Source organism: Bufo bufo, chromosome 6, assembly GCF_905171765.1.
Source record: "Bufo bufo chromosome 6, aBufBuf1.1, whole genome shotgun sequence".
Lineage (NCBI taxonomy): Eukaryota > Metazoa > Chordata > Amphibia > Anura > Bufonidae > Bufo > Bufo bufo.
Genome location: NC_053394.1, coordinates 372,312,313 through 372,331,833, shown reverse-complemented (window position 1 = coordinate 372,331,833; position 19,521 = coordinate 372,312,313). Strand labels below are relative to the sequence as shown.

General features: G+C 47.5%; 1 protein-coding gene across 3 annotated transcripts; it reads left to right on the top strand.

Moving 5' to 3' along the window:
* The first annotated feature begins 18 nt into the window (after positions 1–18).
* HGS (hepatocyte growth factor-regulated tyrosine kinase substrate) lies at positions 19–19,028 on the top strand. Of its 3 annotated transcripts, none has more exons than XM_040438706.1 (21): positions 19–144; positions 3,916–4,000; positions 4,870–4,945; positions 5,229–5,321; positions 7,671–7,788; positions 8,991–9,043; positions 9,138–9,206; positions 9,351–9,475; positions 9,567–9,645; positions 9,928–10,026; positions 10,429–10,524; positions 10,596–10,634; positions 10,715–10,861; positions 12,406–12,619; positions 12,738–12,910; positions 14,273–14,413; positions 14,499–14,676; positions 14,757–14,884; positions 16,551–16,661; positions 16,772–16,867; positions 17,230–19,028. In XM_040438706.1, the coding sequence occupies exons 1-21, from the start codon at positions 108–110 to the stop codon at positions 17,329–17,331; spliced, it is 2,259 nt and encodes a 752-aa protein (XP_040294640.1). In that variant the 5' UTR covers positions 19–107; the 3' UTR covers positions 17,332–19,028. The 3 variants fall into 3 exon arrangements, with proteins under 3 accessions (XP_040294640.1, XP_040294639.1, XP_040294638.1); XM_040438705.1 differs by having other exon boundaries at positions 7,665–7,788; positions 12,409–12,619; XM_040438704.1 differs by having other exon boundaries at positions 7,665–7,788.
* Positions 19,029–19,521: the final 493 nt, after the last annotated feature.

The following is a 19,521-nucleotide window of genomic DNA, read 5'->3' as shown; positions in this document are numbered from 1 at the left end:
ACGTCACTTCCGCCCTCCGCCTCTCCCCAGGCTCCGCCCAGTTGTTTCCGGAAGCGGAAGAGTATTTGCTTCTACGGTGTCAGGCTCTCGTTCTCTCCGGTGTCACGATGGGAAAAGGCGGCGGTACATTCGAGAGGCTTTTGGGTAAGGAGTCCCCGGGGAGTCAGGAGGAAGCTGGGGGCTCATCTCCGGGTGCAGTGACATTCCGGAGGCCGCCATTGCCTCACCCCTGCCTGTGTATTGTGTGTGGATCCTGTCAGACGTCCTGAGTCGTGTGATGCGACCTTTGTACATCATGCGACGTCCGATGCTTTCTCTCCACAGAAGTGTGATCAGACCGTAGTGCATAGCGGATATAAGGAAAAAAGAGCTTAAAGGGGGTTTCCATTAAGGGGGGGGGGGGGGGGTCAGAATATGGCTTTTGGCAGGGCTGCAGTGTAGAGCATAGGGGTGCGACAGAGACACCTGGTAGCTGCTCCCTAAGGTGGTACGGATTGTGCCAGGACTAGGGTTGAGCGAACTTTGTGTTTCAAGTTTGGCGTATACAGGGTTCGGGGTTATCTAAGAATTCCGTTATGGATTCCACCATCAGTTACGGAACGTGGTAGCGGAATTCTTACATAACCCGAAACTTGTACGCCAAACTTGAAACACAAAGTTCGCTTAGCCCTAGTCAGGATCTGTTCAGGAAAAACCGGATAGTTTTGCCTGAAAAGTTCAGTCCGTATTCTGTCTGCCGTTGCGATCGGTGTTCATTCATTGCCGGCGTTTTTCACGCGATTGTTGTTCTTCAGTTTTTCTTCAATCTGTATCGCCTGGCAACTGTCAGAAAAAACGCATTGCGTCCAGTTGTCTTCCGTTTTTCACACCAGCCCCATTCACTTCTATGGAGCCAGAGCTGCGGGGAAAAACGCACAATATGGAAAATGCTGCGATTTTATTTAATTTTTTTCTGACCGCGGAGCTGATTTGTGAAAAACAACGCTCGCGTGCACGGACCCATTGAAATGAATGGGTCAGGATTAGTGTTGAGCGAACTTGTGTTTTAAGTTCGGCGTCTAAAGTTCGGGTTATCGAAGAATCGCGTTATGGATTCCACTACCACGGACCATAACGGAATTTAGAATCCATAACGCGATTCTTCGATAACCCGAACTTTAGACGCCGAACTTAAAACACAAGTTCGCTCAACACTAGTCAGGATGCAATGCGTTTACTACACACTTCGCATCCGGACGGAAAATTCACTTTACTGTGTGTGAGCCTTTGCCCCATAGAAGCGAATGGGGCTTGCGTGAAAAACGGAAGGCATCCGGCCGCAATGTGTTTTCGCTGACGGTGGCTAGGAGACGCAGATTGTTATTCTTCATTTTTTTTAAATTCACAAACCCTGAGCGTAGGGGGGGGCGATATGGCCTAAAATCTATATTGCGATATAATTTTAAGCATGTGCGATATGCGATATATATTGCGATATATTGTTTTCTATATTTGGGGGGGCGTGTTTAAACTTTATTTTACTTTTTATTTAATAACTATTAGTCTCCTTAAGGGCTAGAACCCTTGTCATATTCACCCTAATAGAGCTCTATTAGGGTGAATAGATAGGACTTTACACTCTCCCTGCTGCCCTGTGCTTTGTGCACATAACAGCAGGGAGCTGATCCCCCTCCCCTAAATGGTGCCATCCACAGATCCCCCCCTCACCTAAATGGTGCCATCCACAGATCCCCCCCCTCACCTAAACGGTGCCATCCCCAGATCCCCCTAAATGGTGCCATCCCCAGATCCCCCCCCTCCCCTAAATGGTGCCATCCACAGATCCCCCCCCTCACCTAAATGGTGCCATCCACAGATCCCCCCCCTCACCTAAACGGTGCCATCCACAGATCCCCCCCCTCACCTAAACGGTGCCATCCACAGATCCCCCCCCTCACCTAAACGGTGCCATTCCCAGATCCCCCTAAACGGTGCCATCCCCAGATCCCTCCCCTCCCCTAAACGGTGCCATCCCCAGATCCCTCCCCTCCCCTAAACGGTGCCATCCCCAGATCCCCCCCCTCCCCTAAACGGTGCCATCCACAGATCCCCCCCCCCTCACCTAAACGGTGCCATTCCCAGATCCCCCTAAACGGTGCCATCCCCAGATCCCCCCCTCCCCTAAACGGTGCCATCCCCAGATCCCCCCCCTCCCCTAAACGGTGCCATCTACAGATCATCCCCCCCCCCCTCCCCTAAACGGTGCCATCCACAGATCATCCCCCCCCTCCCCTAAACGGTGCCATCCACAGATCATCCCCCCCCTTCCCCTAAACGGTGCCATCCACAGATCATCCCCCCCCCCCCCTTCCCCTAAACGGTGCCATCCACAGATCATCCCCCCTTCCCCTAAACGGTGCCATCCACAGATCATCTCCCCCCCCCTCCCCTAAACGGTGCCATCCACAGATCATCCCCCCCCTTCCCCTAAACGGTGCCATCCACAGATCATCCCCCCCCCCCTTCCCCTAAACGGTGCCATCCACAGATCATCCCCCCTTCCCCTAAACGGTGCCATCCACAAATCATCTCCCCCCCCCTCCCCTAAACGGTGCCATCCACAGATCATCCCCCCCCTCCCCTAAACGGTGCCATCCACAGATCATCCCCCCCCCTTCCCCTAAACGGTGCCATCCACAGATCACCCCCCCCCCCCCTAAACGGTGCCATCCACATCCCCCCCGACGCTCACAGGAATACATTTAAAAACTAATCAGTAACTTTAACTTTATTAATTGGTGATCTCTTTACTGTATACCTTACTAGGTCTTAGCTTCGGTAACAGCAGGCAGTGCGGGGGGGCGGCGCTCACTCACTGACGTCACGCGCCTGCGCCGCCTAGTGGGAGGAGCAGGCGCGTGACGTCAGTGAGTGAGCGCCGCCCCCCGCACTGCCTGCTGTTACCGGAGCTAAGACCTAGTAAGGTATACAGTAAAGAGATCAGCAATTAGTAAAGTTAAAGTTACTGATTAGTTTTTAAATGTTCTACTGTCAGCGGCGTGGCCCTGTATGTTCTAACTAACCCCCAGGCAAGCGTCCCTGTCACCATGGGAACGCCTGGGGGTTAGAACATACCATCGGATTTGAGTTTTCACGCGCTCACTGAGATCGTGAAAACTCAATGATTTACTGTCAGTCCCTCCCCTCCTCCTCTTGTCATTGGTGGTCAGCGGCAGCCGCCACAGTGGGGAGGGAGGGACTCTCTCCTTCTCCACTGTGCCGGCTCAGGATCATATCGCGGTCCGGCGATATAGGCGATATGCTCAAAATCCATATCGTGGCACAAATTTATATCGCATATCGCCTATATCGTCTATATCGCCCACCCCTACCTGAGCGCCATCGTAGACAGAGCGGAACGTGCACAAAACCGATCCGTTTTTTTGTGAACAGATCCTGACACAATCCGTATTGCCCGTGTAGAAGAGGCCTCAGGGTCTCTTGCCAAAGTTGAAGAACAGAAAGCCTCGCTGACACATTGGCGCCTGGTTTTAGAAGGGTACACTGCGCCTGAGAGGCACCATTCTGGCCTAAAATTCGGTCTCAAAATATGCCAACCAATAGTCGGCACAGAGTCGGAGAGCATCGTCTGCACCAGATCCAGCCTGAGCCCCTGTGATAGATCTGGTGGAGGTCCAGGCACCGGTCCTTTAGATGAGTAAATCTGGGCCCTCGCTTCTCTCCACAGTCTGGGGGTCTTCCTTGGGGAGTATTCTCCCATTGTACCTCTGACTGAAGGCTGTGTTGGCACACGGTGGGATAGGTCGCCCATTGACCCCTATATATCAGGATCCTATGTGAGCAGAAACCCAATGGCGCTCTGAAGACACCATTTCTGGCCCTTTTGTTCTCTGCTGAATTCTTCTTTCTTTCTAGATAAAGCCACCAGCCAGCTTCTCCTGGAGACGGACTGGGAGTCCATTCTGCAGATCTGTGACATGATCCGCCAGGGCGACACTCAGTAAGTCTCATTCACTCTTCAGATTTGTGGCGGTGACGCCTGTTTTTGACAGTGCTCCCCTTTGCTGACAGCCCCATAGCCCTGACGCAGTTTGAGCTGGATGTCATCCAGTGACGGTCCAGCATGACAAGAATATCCTAAGGTGTGCCACCGGGTTGTCACCTGTCTGGGGTTCCTTTGCCCAAAAATGAGCTTATGCCACATCCGGGACCCCTGACAGCATTAAGCATCCATTGAAATCCATGGGCTGTCCGTGTAAGTAAGTGACAGGTGGGGTTCTTCAGTGCTAGAGCTGGAAGAGGGGAGCCCCGAGCAGAGGGCCCCTCTATTATTTTCATATCAAAAGTGGTTGTCCAGGATTTAAAAATTGATGGGTCCTCAACTCTTAAAGGGGTATTCCCATCTCAGTCATTGGGGGCATATCGCTATTGTCTGATAGAGGTGGGACCCGCACCTATACTTAGAACGGAGCCAGCAAAGTCCAGGAGGGCGCACAGCGCCTGCGCGGCCGCTCTCCATTCAGGCTATTTCCATCAGCCCCATAAAAGTCAGTGGCCGCGCTTGTGCGGTGCACTTCCCATTCATTTCAATGGGACTATTTTCGGCGTTCCCTAGGAATGAATGGAGAGCGACGGTGCAGCGCTCCGGGACTTATCAGGCTCCGTTCGGGACCAGCACCTGTCGGACATTGGGGGCATACCCTAGTGATATGCCCCCAATGTCTGAGATGGGACAACCCTTTTAATTCCGGGTTTAAAACCCCTTTAAGCATAAGCTCTGCACGGAGACGGATGCATTTAATGACATTTTTTTTATAGTTTCGTTTTACTTTGAATGTGACTGATTCCACGGTTATTTTTTACGTTTAGGGCCAAGTACGCTGTCGGTGCCATCAAGAAGAAAGTCAATGACAAGAACCCGCATGTCGCTCTGTTTGCTCTGGAGGTGAGTCGTGGGGTACGGGTTCTTCCGCCCGTGCGGGTAGAGCGGTCTAAGAACCAGGGGCCACCACTGTAGGTGGGATGAAATCACTAGAAGCTAATGTGGTTCTGCACCCTGGGAATAGGTTTTTATTTTATTTTTTTAACCACTTGAAAACTGCCCGTTGGATTTTGCTGTAAACTTGATTGATTCACTGAGAAAGTTAGAAACCTCTGAGATAAATGTCGTGTAAAGTCTACAGTGGGTCTGGTTGCATGTTCTCATGGCGTCTGTGTTTTTTCGGCAGGTTTTGGAGTCTGTGATGAAGAACTGTGGCTCCACCGTACATGACGAGGTTGCCAATAAACAGACGATGGAGGAGCTAAAGGAGCTGCAGAAGGTGGTAGCGAATGCCTTGCTTTTATATGGGGTCTATGAGATCAGATGGGTAGGGATGGAGTCATGTTCCTGTATCGGGGATATTGTAGCTGAGCTCCAGTCCCTTGAAAGGAAACGGGATGGAATACCGGACATGGGCGATTAGGGGAAAAACCTGGTGTTGGAGAAAATAGTAAAACTGGGCCTGCTGAACTCACCGGTGCCACCATCTACGTGTGGCCCTGCCTGGTAGTGTTCTCTCAGTGTCACAGGGACAGCTGTATATCCCCAATCAACCCCCCACACCTTCCATTCCGGTATCTGCTACATTCCTACCCAGAGCTAGCACCTATCCGCATGCACGCTTGCCACGGGTCCCATGATTTCCCATACTTAAGAGGACATCCCCTTTTTCAAAGACTGCCTTTTCATAAACCGACATAGTGTTATCTTTAATCTTAAATTCCTCGATCATTGGGGAAGCCACTTGGATCCGATGTAGGGCAATTAATTTCCTGGTCGCGTATAGCAGTCGACCTATGGCCACCTGAGCCTTGGCTTCAGCCCCTACCTCTGTCACATATCCCATAGATGCACGCCTTGGGATCCTGCGGTATCCGAACTGAAAAAGCATTCTGTGTCCCTTTCCAGAAGGAATCTAACGCCGCACAGCGCCATAACATATGTATCCGATCTGCTGCTTCCACCAATCAGAGGCGTTTTGTGTCAGATCTGACACCTATCCGGTGTAAGGATACCGGTGCCTTGTATACTCTATGAGTGATATACAACTGCGAAAGCTTCCCACGTTCACTCAGAGGATAAAGGCGCCGCTTCCAAAGTATCAGACCATCGCTCCTGGGAGATGTCGCCCAATTCTTGTTCCCATTTACGCATCTGGGTCCAGAAATTTGTTAAGCAGCATCTGATATACCATAGATATCCTGAAACTATGAAATGCAAAGTAGCATCCCTCTGGCACGCAACTTCTTAACCCCTTGTCGACTGCCCGCTGGCTATATCTGTCCTATCTGCACATACCCTTTGCAGATCGAACTTTTGTAAACGGTCAGGTAGTTGTCAAAAATATAAGTAAAAAAAATAAAAAATAATCTAAAATGTTCTTGCTAACGGAAACCATCCTATACATTTTATATATCAAAACCATCATGACAAAATAGGGAACCCAATGCAATCATTAATATTTAAGAAATAAAAAGCTATAATTAAAAAAATATATATTTTTAATAAGAATTAGCAGGTTTCCCCCAAATTAAACCTAAAAGGGGGGGGGGGATCTCTAAAAAAAAAAAAAAACATGTTACTAAAAAGTCCTGAGTGTCAAGTAAAGAACATCGCAAAAATTATTTTTGTGGTCAAACAAATAAAGTTGGGGTCACTAAACCACCACGTGTACAAAATCACGAAAAATTGCAAGTATTGAAAGAAACATTGGCAAGGAATACAATACGCCTCTTGACGGCCAGTAAACAATCGAAAAGCCCCATCATCAGGTACTCTTTAACCCATTCAGGTACAGGGTCATCTTAGTTTTCAGCACCAGACACTAACCATTTTTCATATGCATTAGTTTAAAGGGAATCTGTCACCAGCAGCCTCCCCATCCAACACATAGCTGGGGATCACCTGATTAAAACGCTGAGGCTCCGTTCCTGATTTATGATTTTTTTTTATTTTTATTAATATTATTTGATGGACCAATAATGTTTTTTTTTTTTTGGGTGGGGGAGAGAATCGGTGACGGCTTCTTTTCATATTTGATATCATTGATTTGCTTTTGTCTTTTTTTTTTTTTCTTTTCTCTTGATATACTACAACAATTTTTATGGCGGATTATTTTTTGTGCGTTTTTTTTTTTTCTTTTCTTTCCTTTTATATTTTATACTCTGTCCCTCAGAGGTAAGAAAAGAGGCCCCGACCCTAGTGATCGGGCAGCCAACTAAACCCTGCACTGAGGATATACTGGTACCTTGGCTTTAGGGACTTGCACCGCCTGCGGTAAATGACAATTGTTCCTTAATCGGTTCCACTCAGTTGATTTAAAACGCGTCACCTGACATCAGCAGGAGCTCAGTACCATGTACTGTGCTCTCCCTGCCCACTGCGGGCTGTGTACAATGGAGCAGAGTTCCTTATCAGTGCAGTCCTCTATGAAACGCGCCCATGTCATTCACGTGACCATGTATTGCAACTTCCTGCCTGTCAGGTGAGCAGTGACATTGAGCACATGACTCACTCTTCTCTCTTGTGCTGTACAGACGTATCCACTGCCTCTTTCTGTCCCTGGTGGTTTCTTCTAACCCAGGGTCACATCTGCTGTTCCACTAATGGAGCTTTTGTTCAGCATCAGGTGGAACCAAATGTGCGGAACAAGATTCTGTACCTGATCCAGGCCTGGTCCCACGCGTTCCGGAACGAACCCAAGTATAAAGTTGTGCAGGACACCTACCAGATCATGAAAGTGGAAGGTAAGGTTATATCTGCGATCGTCCGTTTTAGCTATGCAGCATTTGCTATTGAATTAATTGTTAGTGATTATTGAAATATGTGCTTCTGTTTTAACAGGTTCAGGGTATTTTGGGCCTTTACGACCACAGGCATTAGTTACAGCTGTAAAACTATTAACTTTATATTTTTTCATAATATTCAGCTATATAATTGGAAAAATATATATATAGTCTAGCAATTTTTTTTTGAGTAATATAGCTACAATTAAATTTATATTTATTTGCCACTATTTAATTTTTATTTTGATATGGGATATGTATAGTTTAGAGCAGGGATCAGCAACCTCCGGCACCCCACCTGTTCTCAAACTACAACTCCCAGAATTCTCCATTCACTTCTGTGGGAGTTACAAGAGCATGAATGCTGGGAGTTGTAGTTTCACAGCAGCTGGCGTGCCGAAGGTTGCTGATCCCTGGTTTAGAGTCACTGGGCCGGTGCTAGCACCGAGCACTTTATAGAAGCGGCTGTGTTAATGTTATTTACTTCAGAAGGGCGGTTTTCCATGACCCGTAGGGTCCCACAAAGCCAGAACACACCAGTAGAAGAAGATATGTAACATACTTATGATCTGACTTCCAGGAAGCTGGTCGTGTCGTGCTCCTTTTCTGAAAATCTTCTGCTAGTGTCACGTCCTTTACCAGGTTTCCAGCCTGGGCTATGGATGGGGCCAGAATCATTCCTCTTCCTGGCGTATGGGCAGATGAGGTGGATTTAGGAGTCTACCCATGTGCCAGGGAGGGGGATAGTTCCGGTCCCGTCCATAGCCCAGGCAAGGATGCGACATGGGTGGAAACTGAGGGATCTGGTGTCCATATACTATTTTCGGGGACAGACTGTTATTTGACGATTGACTTTGCTGTTTGTTGTCTTACCTGATGTGCATTGAGTAAGTAAAGGGGTTTTCTGGCCTTGTGCCCAGTACATGTGCCCCATGAAAAAGAAAACACCGTTCATCTGTTCCATCATTCAAATCGTTCTAGCTCTTCTTACTCCGTCCCTGCCAGACGGCAAGTGGCGAGGTCCGGTCACATGTGCTAGAATAGCGCGTTACAGCTAGTGTATCACATGGGGACCTGACTCCAGTCTTAGATGCTACAATGTTTTTGTTTCTCAATATTTCTAGTCCCTTTTATGCCTTTTTTTTTTTTTTTTTACATTTCAGGACACAATTTCCCTGAGTTCAAGGAGAGCGATGCCATGTTTGCAGCAGAGCGGGTAAGTATGGTTACGAGTCAGTACCCGAGGGGAAGGAGTGAAGTAAATTGTCGCTTTGGCCCTTGAGGAGTAAATGTGTTTCCTTATTTCATAGGCCCCTGACTGGGTGGATGCTGAGGAGTGTCACCGCTGCCGCGTTCAGTTTGGTGTGGTTACTCGCAAGGTTAGAGGCTGTCCGTTCTCCACTAATTCCTTGTACTCACGCCTTCAGCTGTTCTACATTGTGTAGAGACACATTACACTCTAGTTGGGATAGAACACCAAAGGTAGAGTTTCCCTTTGAAACATGTCTCCTCTTCCTTTGCAGCATCACTGCCGAGCCTGTGGGCAAATTTTCTGTGGAAAATGCTCCTCTAAATATTCCACCATCCCCAAGTTCGGGATTGAGAAGGAAGTGCGTGTTTGTGAGCCCTGCTTTGAGCAGCTGAACAAGTAAGGCTCCGTGCAGGAGACCACCAGGGTTATCAGCCGTGCCTGTCCATTTCACTGCCTCCGCTTCTAACGGACGTATTCTCCTTTTCAGGAAAGGCGAAGGTAAACCTGCAGCTACCGGTGAACTGCCTTCTGAGTACCTGACCAGTCCCCTGTCCCAGCAGCCCCAGGTGAGGGGAAAAGGCGTCTGTCCTTATTTTGTGGTTACTAACGCTGCTTTAGCGGACGTCCCTAAAACGTCCTTGAGATTTCTCTGAAACGCTCCACTTTTGACTGAAAACCGTGTTGAGCGTTGCAGCAGGCACCCTTTACAGTCTTTTCCTTTTATATATCGTTGACGGACGTGTGCGCAGCATGCAGAAAATGTGTGGGACCTACGGAGCTTGAATCGAAGACATATGGCTCTTGCGCTCTCTGCTCGTCTGTGCTCTGACCTGTGTATTTTCTGCTAGGTGCCTCCTAAGAGAGATGAAGCCGCGCTGCAAGAGGAAGAGGAGCTGCAGCTTGCTATAGCCCTATCACAGTCTGAGGCTGAAGAAAAGGAAAGGATGGTAAGTGAGCCTGTGTCCATGCTTTACACCACAACCTAATAAATGGGGAAGAAAACTTCCTGCCATTGCACATGCGGGATGGTCACATTGCAGTAAGCAGTCTTGCATTATATTGTCAGGAATCATTAGTTTCTCTCACCTGGCTGTCCAGGTAACTGCCTCAGGCCCATTTAACATTAATGGATCCATTCTGCAGTTGGCTGTTCACCTAGGTGGCCGAAAGCACAGCTGAGCAGGGAAAACACAGAGGGGGTTGTAGTTCTCAGCTAGCACGATGTTCCTTTGATTATACAGATCGTGACCCCCTTCCCCAATCCTATCATGATGGCATATCCTAGTTCATTTGAATTACCTATTTGGCTAGGTTTAGTGTCTGTAAAATGTATTTTTTTTTCTCTTCAGAGGCAGAAAAACACCTATGGCATATATCCAAAAACTGAGCCCACCCCTGTCACCTCCTCCGCTCCACCAGCCAGTACTCTGTACTCTTCTGCTGTGGTGAGTCACGTCCTGAATGCAGATGCAATTCCACAAATACAATTCTCAAGTGTTCGCTTTTTCATTCCCAGAATTCATCTGCTCCGTTTGCTGAAGAAGTAGACCCCGAGGTAGATATGCTGGAAAATGACCCGACGCAGCAGTCCTATAGGTTTCTGCTCACCGCTGACCTCCATTCTTTTCTGTGCAGCTGGCCCGGTATCTGAACCGAAATTACTGGGAGAAGAAACAGGAAGAAGTCAGGAAAAGTCCAACTCCTTCTGCTCCTGTGCCAGTGAGCGAACCTGTAGTGCAGGTGGCTGAGGTGCCTCCTGTGAGCATGGTGAGCGTCATGGAGGTAAGAACCTGGTCACTGATCTGTATCCATTCATGCTCTATGTCGCTGCGTTGAAGGAAAGAGAATTCCAGTTCAGGACTGCAGCCCAGCCATAAGGCCTTACAGTGTATGGTATGGGTGGACTGTATTGTTGGTCCTGACAGAGCAGTGACCTCCATGCTGCACCACCTGTCGCAATGAAGGACCTGTTAATATCACATTAGTGAAGTACACTTGGTGTATACAATGGGAGAAGCACCGTGCGTATCCGCTAGGCCAGGGATGCTCAAACTGTGGCCCTCCAGCTGTTGTAAAACGACAACTCCCACAATGCCCTGCTGTAGGTGGATAGCTGTGGGCTGTTCGGGCATGCTGGGAGTTGTAGTTTTGCAACAGCTGGAGGGCCACAAGTTGAGCATGACTGCACTAGGCATATCCATGGGGTTCCATTCACCCAGCAAATGCCTGTGTCCTTCTAGCTTGTTACATTGTGATGCTGGCTGCAGCCCTTCTGGCAGGGGGATTCGGGACCCCCACACCCTCGCTAATCAGCTGTTCTTCACTAGCTTTGGTGCTAGAACTACACAGCTTCATCCATAGTGTAGTGGACGGAGCTGGTTATTTAAGCGCTGCTCCCATTTAATTCAATGGAACTAGGGGTGAGGCAGTAACCATCTTTGTCCACTACACTATGGATGGATCTGTTTAATTCTAGCTCCATTGCAGAATAGCTGATCAATGGGGCTGTTGGATGTCGGGCCCCCGCTGATGGATGGCCTATTCGGAGGATAGCTCATCACTTGTAAAATCCTGAACAACTTCTTAAAGTATTAATGCTGCTTTTTCAAGTACCAAAACCGAACAGTGTGATGCTTGAAATAAATTGCTATGGGTTCTCCTGACACTTCAGTCTCCTATTTCTGAAACTTTATCTAATTCTCTGAAGACCTCCGTGCCTCTGTTGCAAGTTTCTTCACAAGATTTTTCACAATTTTTCTCCTGCTTGTAGAAGTATGAGAAGCAAGCTGACTAGAACAATGGGACTGCTAGGTCCGGGAGAGAATCCTTTAGGCAATGTTGGACCCGGAAGCACCTCACATATAAACATTGAGGTTTCACGGGCTCTGCTCCCATGTTTTAATGCAGAGAAGAAGGGGGTCTGTTTGCTTGAAGGTCTCAAAGGAAAGTGTGGAGCCCACTCTAAGGGGTCATGCACACGAACGTATATTCTTTCCATGTCCATTCCGTTTTTTGTTTTTTTTAACCATTCATTTCAATGGATCCGCAAAAAAAACACAAGTTACTCCGTGTGCATTCCGTTTCCGTATGTCCGTATTTCCGTTCCGCAAGAAAATTTAACATGTCCTATTATTGTCTGCATTACGGACAAGAATAGTACTGTTCTATCAGGGGCCAGCTGTTCCGTTCCGCAAAATACGTAATCCACACGGACGTCATCTGTTTTAGGGTTGGGAGAACATGAATGTTTTGTGTGCAAATGGCTTAAGGGCTGGCACCATGCAGATATGCAATGAGTTCTGGACTGAACTATTACTTTCTTCCAGCAGCAATACCAGAATGGGGAATCGGAGGAGAATCACGAGCAGTTCTTGAAGGCTTTGCAGAACGCAGTCACCACTTTTGTAAACCGGATGAAGAGCAACCACATGCGCGGCAGAAGTATCACAAATGATTCCGCCGTTCTGTCGCTCTTCCAGTCTATCAACAACATGCACCCACAGCTCCTGGAGCTGCTCAACCAGCTGGATGAGAGGCGACGTATGTATTACAGAGCATTTATAATTGATGTGTGCGGGATGGCACAAAGACCGGCTCGAGGTCTCAGTGTGTCACAGACAAAGAATTCGGCGATGCGTAATGAAACTGTTCTCCGCAGTGTACTATGAAGGTCTGCAGGACAAGCTGGCCCAAATCAGGGATGCTCGCGGGGCGCTGAATGCACTGAGGGAGGAGCACAGAGAAAAGCTGCGGCGAGCAGCAGAGGACGCAGAGCGACAGCGACAGATTCAACTGGCACAGAAGCTAGAGATTATGAGACAGAAGAAACAGGTGCGTGGACAGTGCATTGTAAATCTTCACCTTTATTCTGGCATCCATTTATCCAGTCGTCCTCTGCTGGATTATCAGGAAAATGACCTGTTTGTCCGGATCCTCTGCAGTGACCACTGTATAAAGAGGTTGCCCACTGTTAACCAGTGTGTACATATATTGACTATATGATTCTTCCAAATATATATAGCCTTTGTTAAAAGAGTTGTCTCACTTCAGCAAATAGTATTTATTATTTAGAGGAAGTAAATACCAAGGCACTTACTAATGTATTGTGACTGTCCATATTGCTTCCTTTGCTGGTTGGATTAATTTTTCCATCACATTATACACTGTTTGTTTCAATGGTTACGACCACCCTACAGTCTATCAGCGGTGGTCGTGCTTGCTCACTATAGGAAAAAGCACCAGCCTATGTGTGGTCCCAGCCACCAGAGAGGCCAGCGCTGCTTCCTATAGTGTGCAAGCACGACCACCACTGATGGATTACAGGGTGGTCTGTAACCATGGTAACGAGCATTGTATAATATGATGGAAAAATTAACGCAGCCAGCAAAGAAACCAATATGGATAATCACAATACATTAGTACGTGCCTTGTATTAACTTCCTCTACATGATAAATGTCACTTGCTGAAGTGAGACAACACTTTAATATTCTATGCCATTTACTTCATGGCTGAACAAGTTTTCTATGATCCTCGTAGAAGTCCTGTCCATAAGATGGTTGCTGCTGGAGGGTTGTGTAACCAGGCAAATCGCTCAGTCTCCTCTATTCAAATACACTGCACCTACCATCTGAACTTGCCCTCTTGGGCATTTAGTGCAGATACAGTGTGTTTGAATGGAAGAGGCTGAGAGATGTCTGGTCTCATGACCCTCCATCAGTGGCCATCTTATGGACAGGACCTCTGCAGACAGCACAGAAAATTTGCCCAAAAAAGGGACGTGGCTTGTGAAATATGGCAAACTGCACAGAATATCAGCAAAGGCTGTATAATCATCTTGCATACACATTGGTCAACAATAGCCATGAAAGTGACGAACCCCTTTAACTGTACAGTCAGACATTACTATGGGTCTCTGGGCCTGACGCAATGCTTCATGAGTGTACACCCCATACCCGGGACTGCAGAATTCTTCTGGACCTCGGACGTTGGCATGCATACATCAGCTGCCCAGAGAAGTAGGCTGCATTTCTTGCCTGTAGTTATCACATTATCACCAAGGTTCTGCCACAGAGGACCTCAGGCCCAGCCGAGGGGACTGGTATAATGTTAAAATGATCATGAGGTTATTCAGCCTAGAAGGCCAAGCAGATGAACCGCTGAGAGATAACAAATAAGAGAACCTAATCCTGTAGGAATACTTGGAGATGCAGCGTCAACTTGCCATCCAGCGCCTGCAAGAACAAGAAAAGGAGCGACAAATGAGGTTGGAGCAGCAGAAACAGACGATCCAGATGAGAGCCCAGATGCCAGCGTTTCAGCTCCCCTATGCACAGGTTTGCCACCCTTCCCAAAACAGATTTGTGTTTGTCGGAGATGTGATTTCCATAAAGCTTTAACTCCAACTGTCTTATCCTGCAGCTGCAGTCCCTGCCATCATCCGGTGGTGTCATGTACCCACCCTCGGGCCCTAATGCTTATACCGGCACATTCAGTCCTTCTGGGTCAGTGGAGGGGTCCCCTATGCATGGGGTATACATGAACCAAGCTGGACAGCCGACATCTGCTCCATACCCTGGCATGCCGGTGCCTGGTACCGGTGAGTACAGTTAATATTCAGTGGGAGTTGTGCATTCGTATAGTCCAGCTATCTACAGTGTCTGCATTGTCTTACTACAGATCCCAGCATGGTAAATGCATACATGTATCCAGCCGGATCTGCTCCAGCAGCTCAACAGGGCCAGCCTGTGCCAACCACCAACCCAGCATATACGTCTTACCAGCCCACCCCTACACAGCCCTACCAAGTAAGTAGTTACACCTGTTCAAAGCTTTCCTAAGGCCCCTTCACACAATTCTTTGGAGAGTACTTGCTCGGCTATTTTTGGAACTCCCATAGCAATGAATGGAGAGTGCGCCACATATGTGCGGTGTGCTCTCCTTCCCTTCAGGGGCCCCGTTCTGGAAATAGGTGTGGGTTCCACCTCTGGGACCTGCAAATAATGTGCCATCAATGTCTGAGATAAGCCAACCCCTTTAATAAGTCTTGTGCATTTGGCGTTTTTGGAGTGAATTTCTTTCTGCACTTTCTATGAGCAGCCGTACGTGTGAAGCGGTGCCGTTTGTACCTGAATCTTATGTAAACTAATACATTGGGCTGCTGTAAGCATTGCAGTTCAGAAACATATTTTTATTAAAGTGTTTTTTTAATTTATTTTTTTAACCAAGATTGAAAGTACTCTACTATTCATAGGTTAGGGGGATAAGCATCTGATTGGTTAGGGTCTGACCATTTGGGACACCAATACCAAGAATGGGGATCCCAATTTCCCTGAATGAATGGAGCGCCTGTCGAGCATACATGTTACCACACCGTTCATTCGATATGAGACTGCTGGAGATGGTGGAGGGCTCTGCTCTCATCACTGGAAGTCAGGGAGTCTTGACCAGCGCTTCATTCATTTGGGAGAATCTGGATCGGTGGGGGTTCCAGCGATCACAGGCTTACCCCGTGGGTAGACAATAAGTTGTAATCTTGGTACAAGGGAGCCCCGCAGAGGCGGCCGTGGAGCAATGAAGTCAGAACCCAGTGGTGGGACCAGGTAAGTATGATCTGCTAAAAAACGTTTTAAAGTTGCACACCTTTTAAAAGGGTTGTCTCATTTAAGCAAATATCATTTTTTATTATTATTATTTATTATTAAAGCGCCATTCATTCCATAGCGCTGTACATATGATAAGGGAAGCACATACATAATACAGACAATTGCACTAAGCATGAACAAGACGAGTTACAAACTGGTACAGAAGGAGAGAGGGCTTACAATCTACATAAATATGTAGAGAAAGTTAATGCAAGCCACTTACTAATGTATTATGATTGTCCATATTGCCTCCTTTGCTGGCTGGATTCATTTTTCTATCTCCTTTTCCACTACCTGTTTCCATGGTTACGACCACTCTGCAGTCCAGCAGCGGTGGCCGTGCTTGCACACTAAAGGAAAAAGCACTAGCCCATTTGTGCTCCCACGGTTCCTGCCACCCAGGAGGCTGGGACTTTTTCCTATAATATGCAAGCAAGACCACCACTGATGGATTGCAGGGTGGTTGTAACCATGGAAACGAGCAGTGTATAGCTTGAAGGAAAAATGAATCTTGCCAGCAAAGGAAGCAATATGGTTAATAACAATACATTAGTAAGTGCCTTGTATTAACTTTCTCTACATGATAAATGTCACTTGCTGAAGAGAGACAACTAAAACCCTTCCAAATGAATGATTAAAAAAGTAGACGATATGAAAGCCCAGTTAATGTTTTTTTATAAATGAATGAAGCCGTAGTGCTGAGAATCCTGGTGTTATCACTGCTCCTGGACCTACAGGCTCAGTCTTATTGGAACTGGATTGCCTCACAGGAGCAGGCTGATGTGCCTTATAATAATTCTACAATTTCTATTTTCCCTTACTTTCAAAGAGCGTTCCCTCCCAGAGCCACCCTTCCATGTCCCAGAATCCTCCAGCCAGCGGGATGACTTACATGGGTGGACAGCCTGTACCCATGGGTTATCAGCCTTACAATATGCAGGTCAGTTCAAATTATATGTAACATATATATTTCTTACAATTAAAAAAAAACGGCCCTGTTCAATGGCCTTTCCCTGGTAGACAAAACCACGTTTGTTTTTTTCTTTGCAGAACCTCATGACGAATCTCCCCGGACAAGACCCAGCGATGAGCAGCATGCCCTCCCAGCAGCCTTTCCACCCTGGACAGCAACCTATGTACCAGCCTGTAAGTACCAGCCTGATCCCACATATATAGTAGAGCATTAAACGGGATGTCCAGCCTCAGAGGGGCATGAAGAATTACTATTACTCTCATCCACCAATTTTCTTCCCTTTTTATGGTGTTTGCTGCCGCTCAACAGACATGAAATGCCAAAATGGCCAAGTAGGAACAGCAGGGGGCGCCAATCACAGCTAATAGGCACAATAGCTTAGAACCCATATATTTTTTTAAGTAGCAGTTGCAAATGCGGAAAATGTTAGTTTGCTATAAGGAATATAATATATGCCACTTTGGTTCATGGGACAAGAGGCAGCAGCATGATTCCTCTGTCGCCATGTGTCCGCTGATTGCTGTTTCTCTTGTAGATGCCAGTAGGTGCCGGCCAGCAGCAACCTCCACAGCAGCAGGCGGCGCACGGTCAGCAGGTGCAAGGCGGGAGCGAGGCCCAGTTGATCTGCTTCGATTGATTCCAGAAGACACGCTATTTGTTCACGTAACCTGTCTGTGCCGGCGATTCCTACCGACCTGTGTAGCATGCATACTCTGCCAGTACTGCTGCAGTAAAACACTACATTTCTGTAACTGCCATTCTCTGTATCTGCCTGCCATCCATGATGCCGGAAAACCACCGCTCTCCACTAACATTGCAAAAAACTCCTTGTAGCTTATCCGTGTCTTAGAATTGCTTTATATGGAGGCCAAGTCTTTTACCCTGCACTCTAACTGCACATCATTGTACCAGTGGCGGCTGATGGGAAAGATCTAAACTGTGCCGCTGTTTGCTTAAAGGAATTGTCACAATCCCTTTAATATGGTGTACAGGGACAAAGGGGGGAGACCTTCTCATTCTGGAGGACCGCTGGCATCCTTGAATTGAACAGATGGCTGCTGATCCGTCAGTGACCGTTCTGTGAGGAATCCTAGGAGAGGAGGTGCCAGGGATCAGCTAGTTGGCAGCCCCTAAAAATCAAGGCTAATAATTCTCTTCTTCTCCCATGTAGAGACAGAAGACATGCCATTTTGTCTTACATCTCATGCTGCTCTCTTACTATAGGACCACTGGAAATGAGGAATATCTACTGGTAAATGTAAAAAGCCTGTGCTCCCGCTCCCAAGGGGTTCTATGAGTTTTAGTATTGATGACCTATCCTCCGGATGGGTCATCAGTATGTGATCTGTGGGTTTCCAACACCTGTCACTCCTGCTGATCAGCTGCCTGGAGGGGCTGTAGTACTAGGACCCCAACAGTGAGTGCACAGAGCCTAAGGTGAGATGATCAATATTAAAATCCCAGACAGCCCCTTCCAAGGGAACCTGACACTAGACTTCAGGGCACTGGCATGTCACTACACTGCTGGGGTTTAGCATTCTAGACCGATCCCGCTCAGCGCTGTGTCTAAAAAGAAGCCATAATCCAACATCTGCTATGTAAATTACAGGAGAGGAGTCCAGCACACCGCACTTTGCTGCGCATGCGCCAGATACATCTGGACTCTTCTCTGGTAACTTAACAGAGCACTGAAATGGACACGTATGACGGCAGTGTAATGACATGCTGGTGACTTGGAGCCCCGTAGTTGGCCTTGTTTTAGCAGTAGGAGAAGGGACCTGTGCTGCCTTCACCGGCGTGTCTGGGCTTTTATGATTGCGTGTGTGAATCCGTCTCCTCGGCATTTTGTGCTCAACTACATGACGTTTTACTTTGAGGCGAGATCATGAATTAAGAAATAACTAGAAAGGCCAAAGTGTGTTCCACCGTTACTTATTAAAGGCCTTGTGTTTGAGGGTCCATTTTTGTTCTTTTCTAACACACCAGAAGGTTCGGGGCACGGAGCCTTTTGCGGCAGTGTATGTCGGGAAGATTAGCTGGGCACAGACTCAAATAAACAAAGTATAACATATAAGATATATATTGGCCCAATGAAAGCCAGAAGGAGTGGATATGTGGGGCATATATTATCAAGTTCTTGCACTTGGATGGGGCTAGGCTGCAATGTCAGACACAGCCCAGTGGAGAGGGCCGCTGTTTCCTGCAAACAATAAAAATACATTTGAAGCTCTGATTAGAGAACATTTTTCATCTCAAGTCTCACTTACTATAGAAGATTGTGGCTCATTTTGCTGCTTTTATTATGTTTTAAATAAAAATGTCGCTGCTTGGAAATTTTTTCGCCAAATAATAGAATGTCCTTAAAGGATTATTCCTGTTAAATTTAAGTTCTCCCCTATCCACAGGATGGGTAACTATTAGAGAGGTGGTGGCCCTTTCGTTGGGACCCCCACCAATCACGAGAACAGGGGCCACATACACTATGCAGCTCCCCCCCCCCCCCCCCCAAATAAATAGAGCAGCCGATTGAGCATGTGTGCGACCACTCCGTTCATTTCTACGGGAATTGCGAGCGCTGTACTCGCCTATCTCCAGAACTTCCATAGAAATGGATGGAGCTTCTGCGTGCATGTACGTTCATTACAGGTTGCGCAGGGCCCCATTTTTGTGATCGGTGGGGTTCCCAGCTGTAGTACCCCTGCCAATATAAAAGCTATCCCCCTATCCACAGGACTTAATCTAATCAGAACACCCCTTTAACGTGTGAACCAAAAGACTTGAGTGTGTGCAGTAATCAGCGGGGTCCAGTGGAGACCAGAAAGGGTTC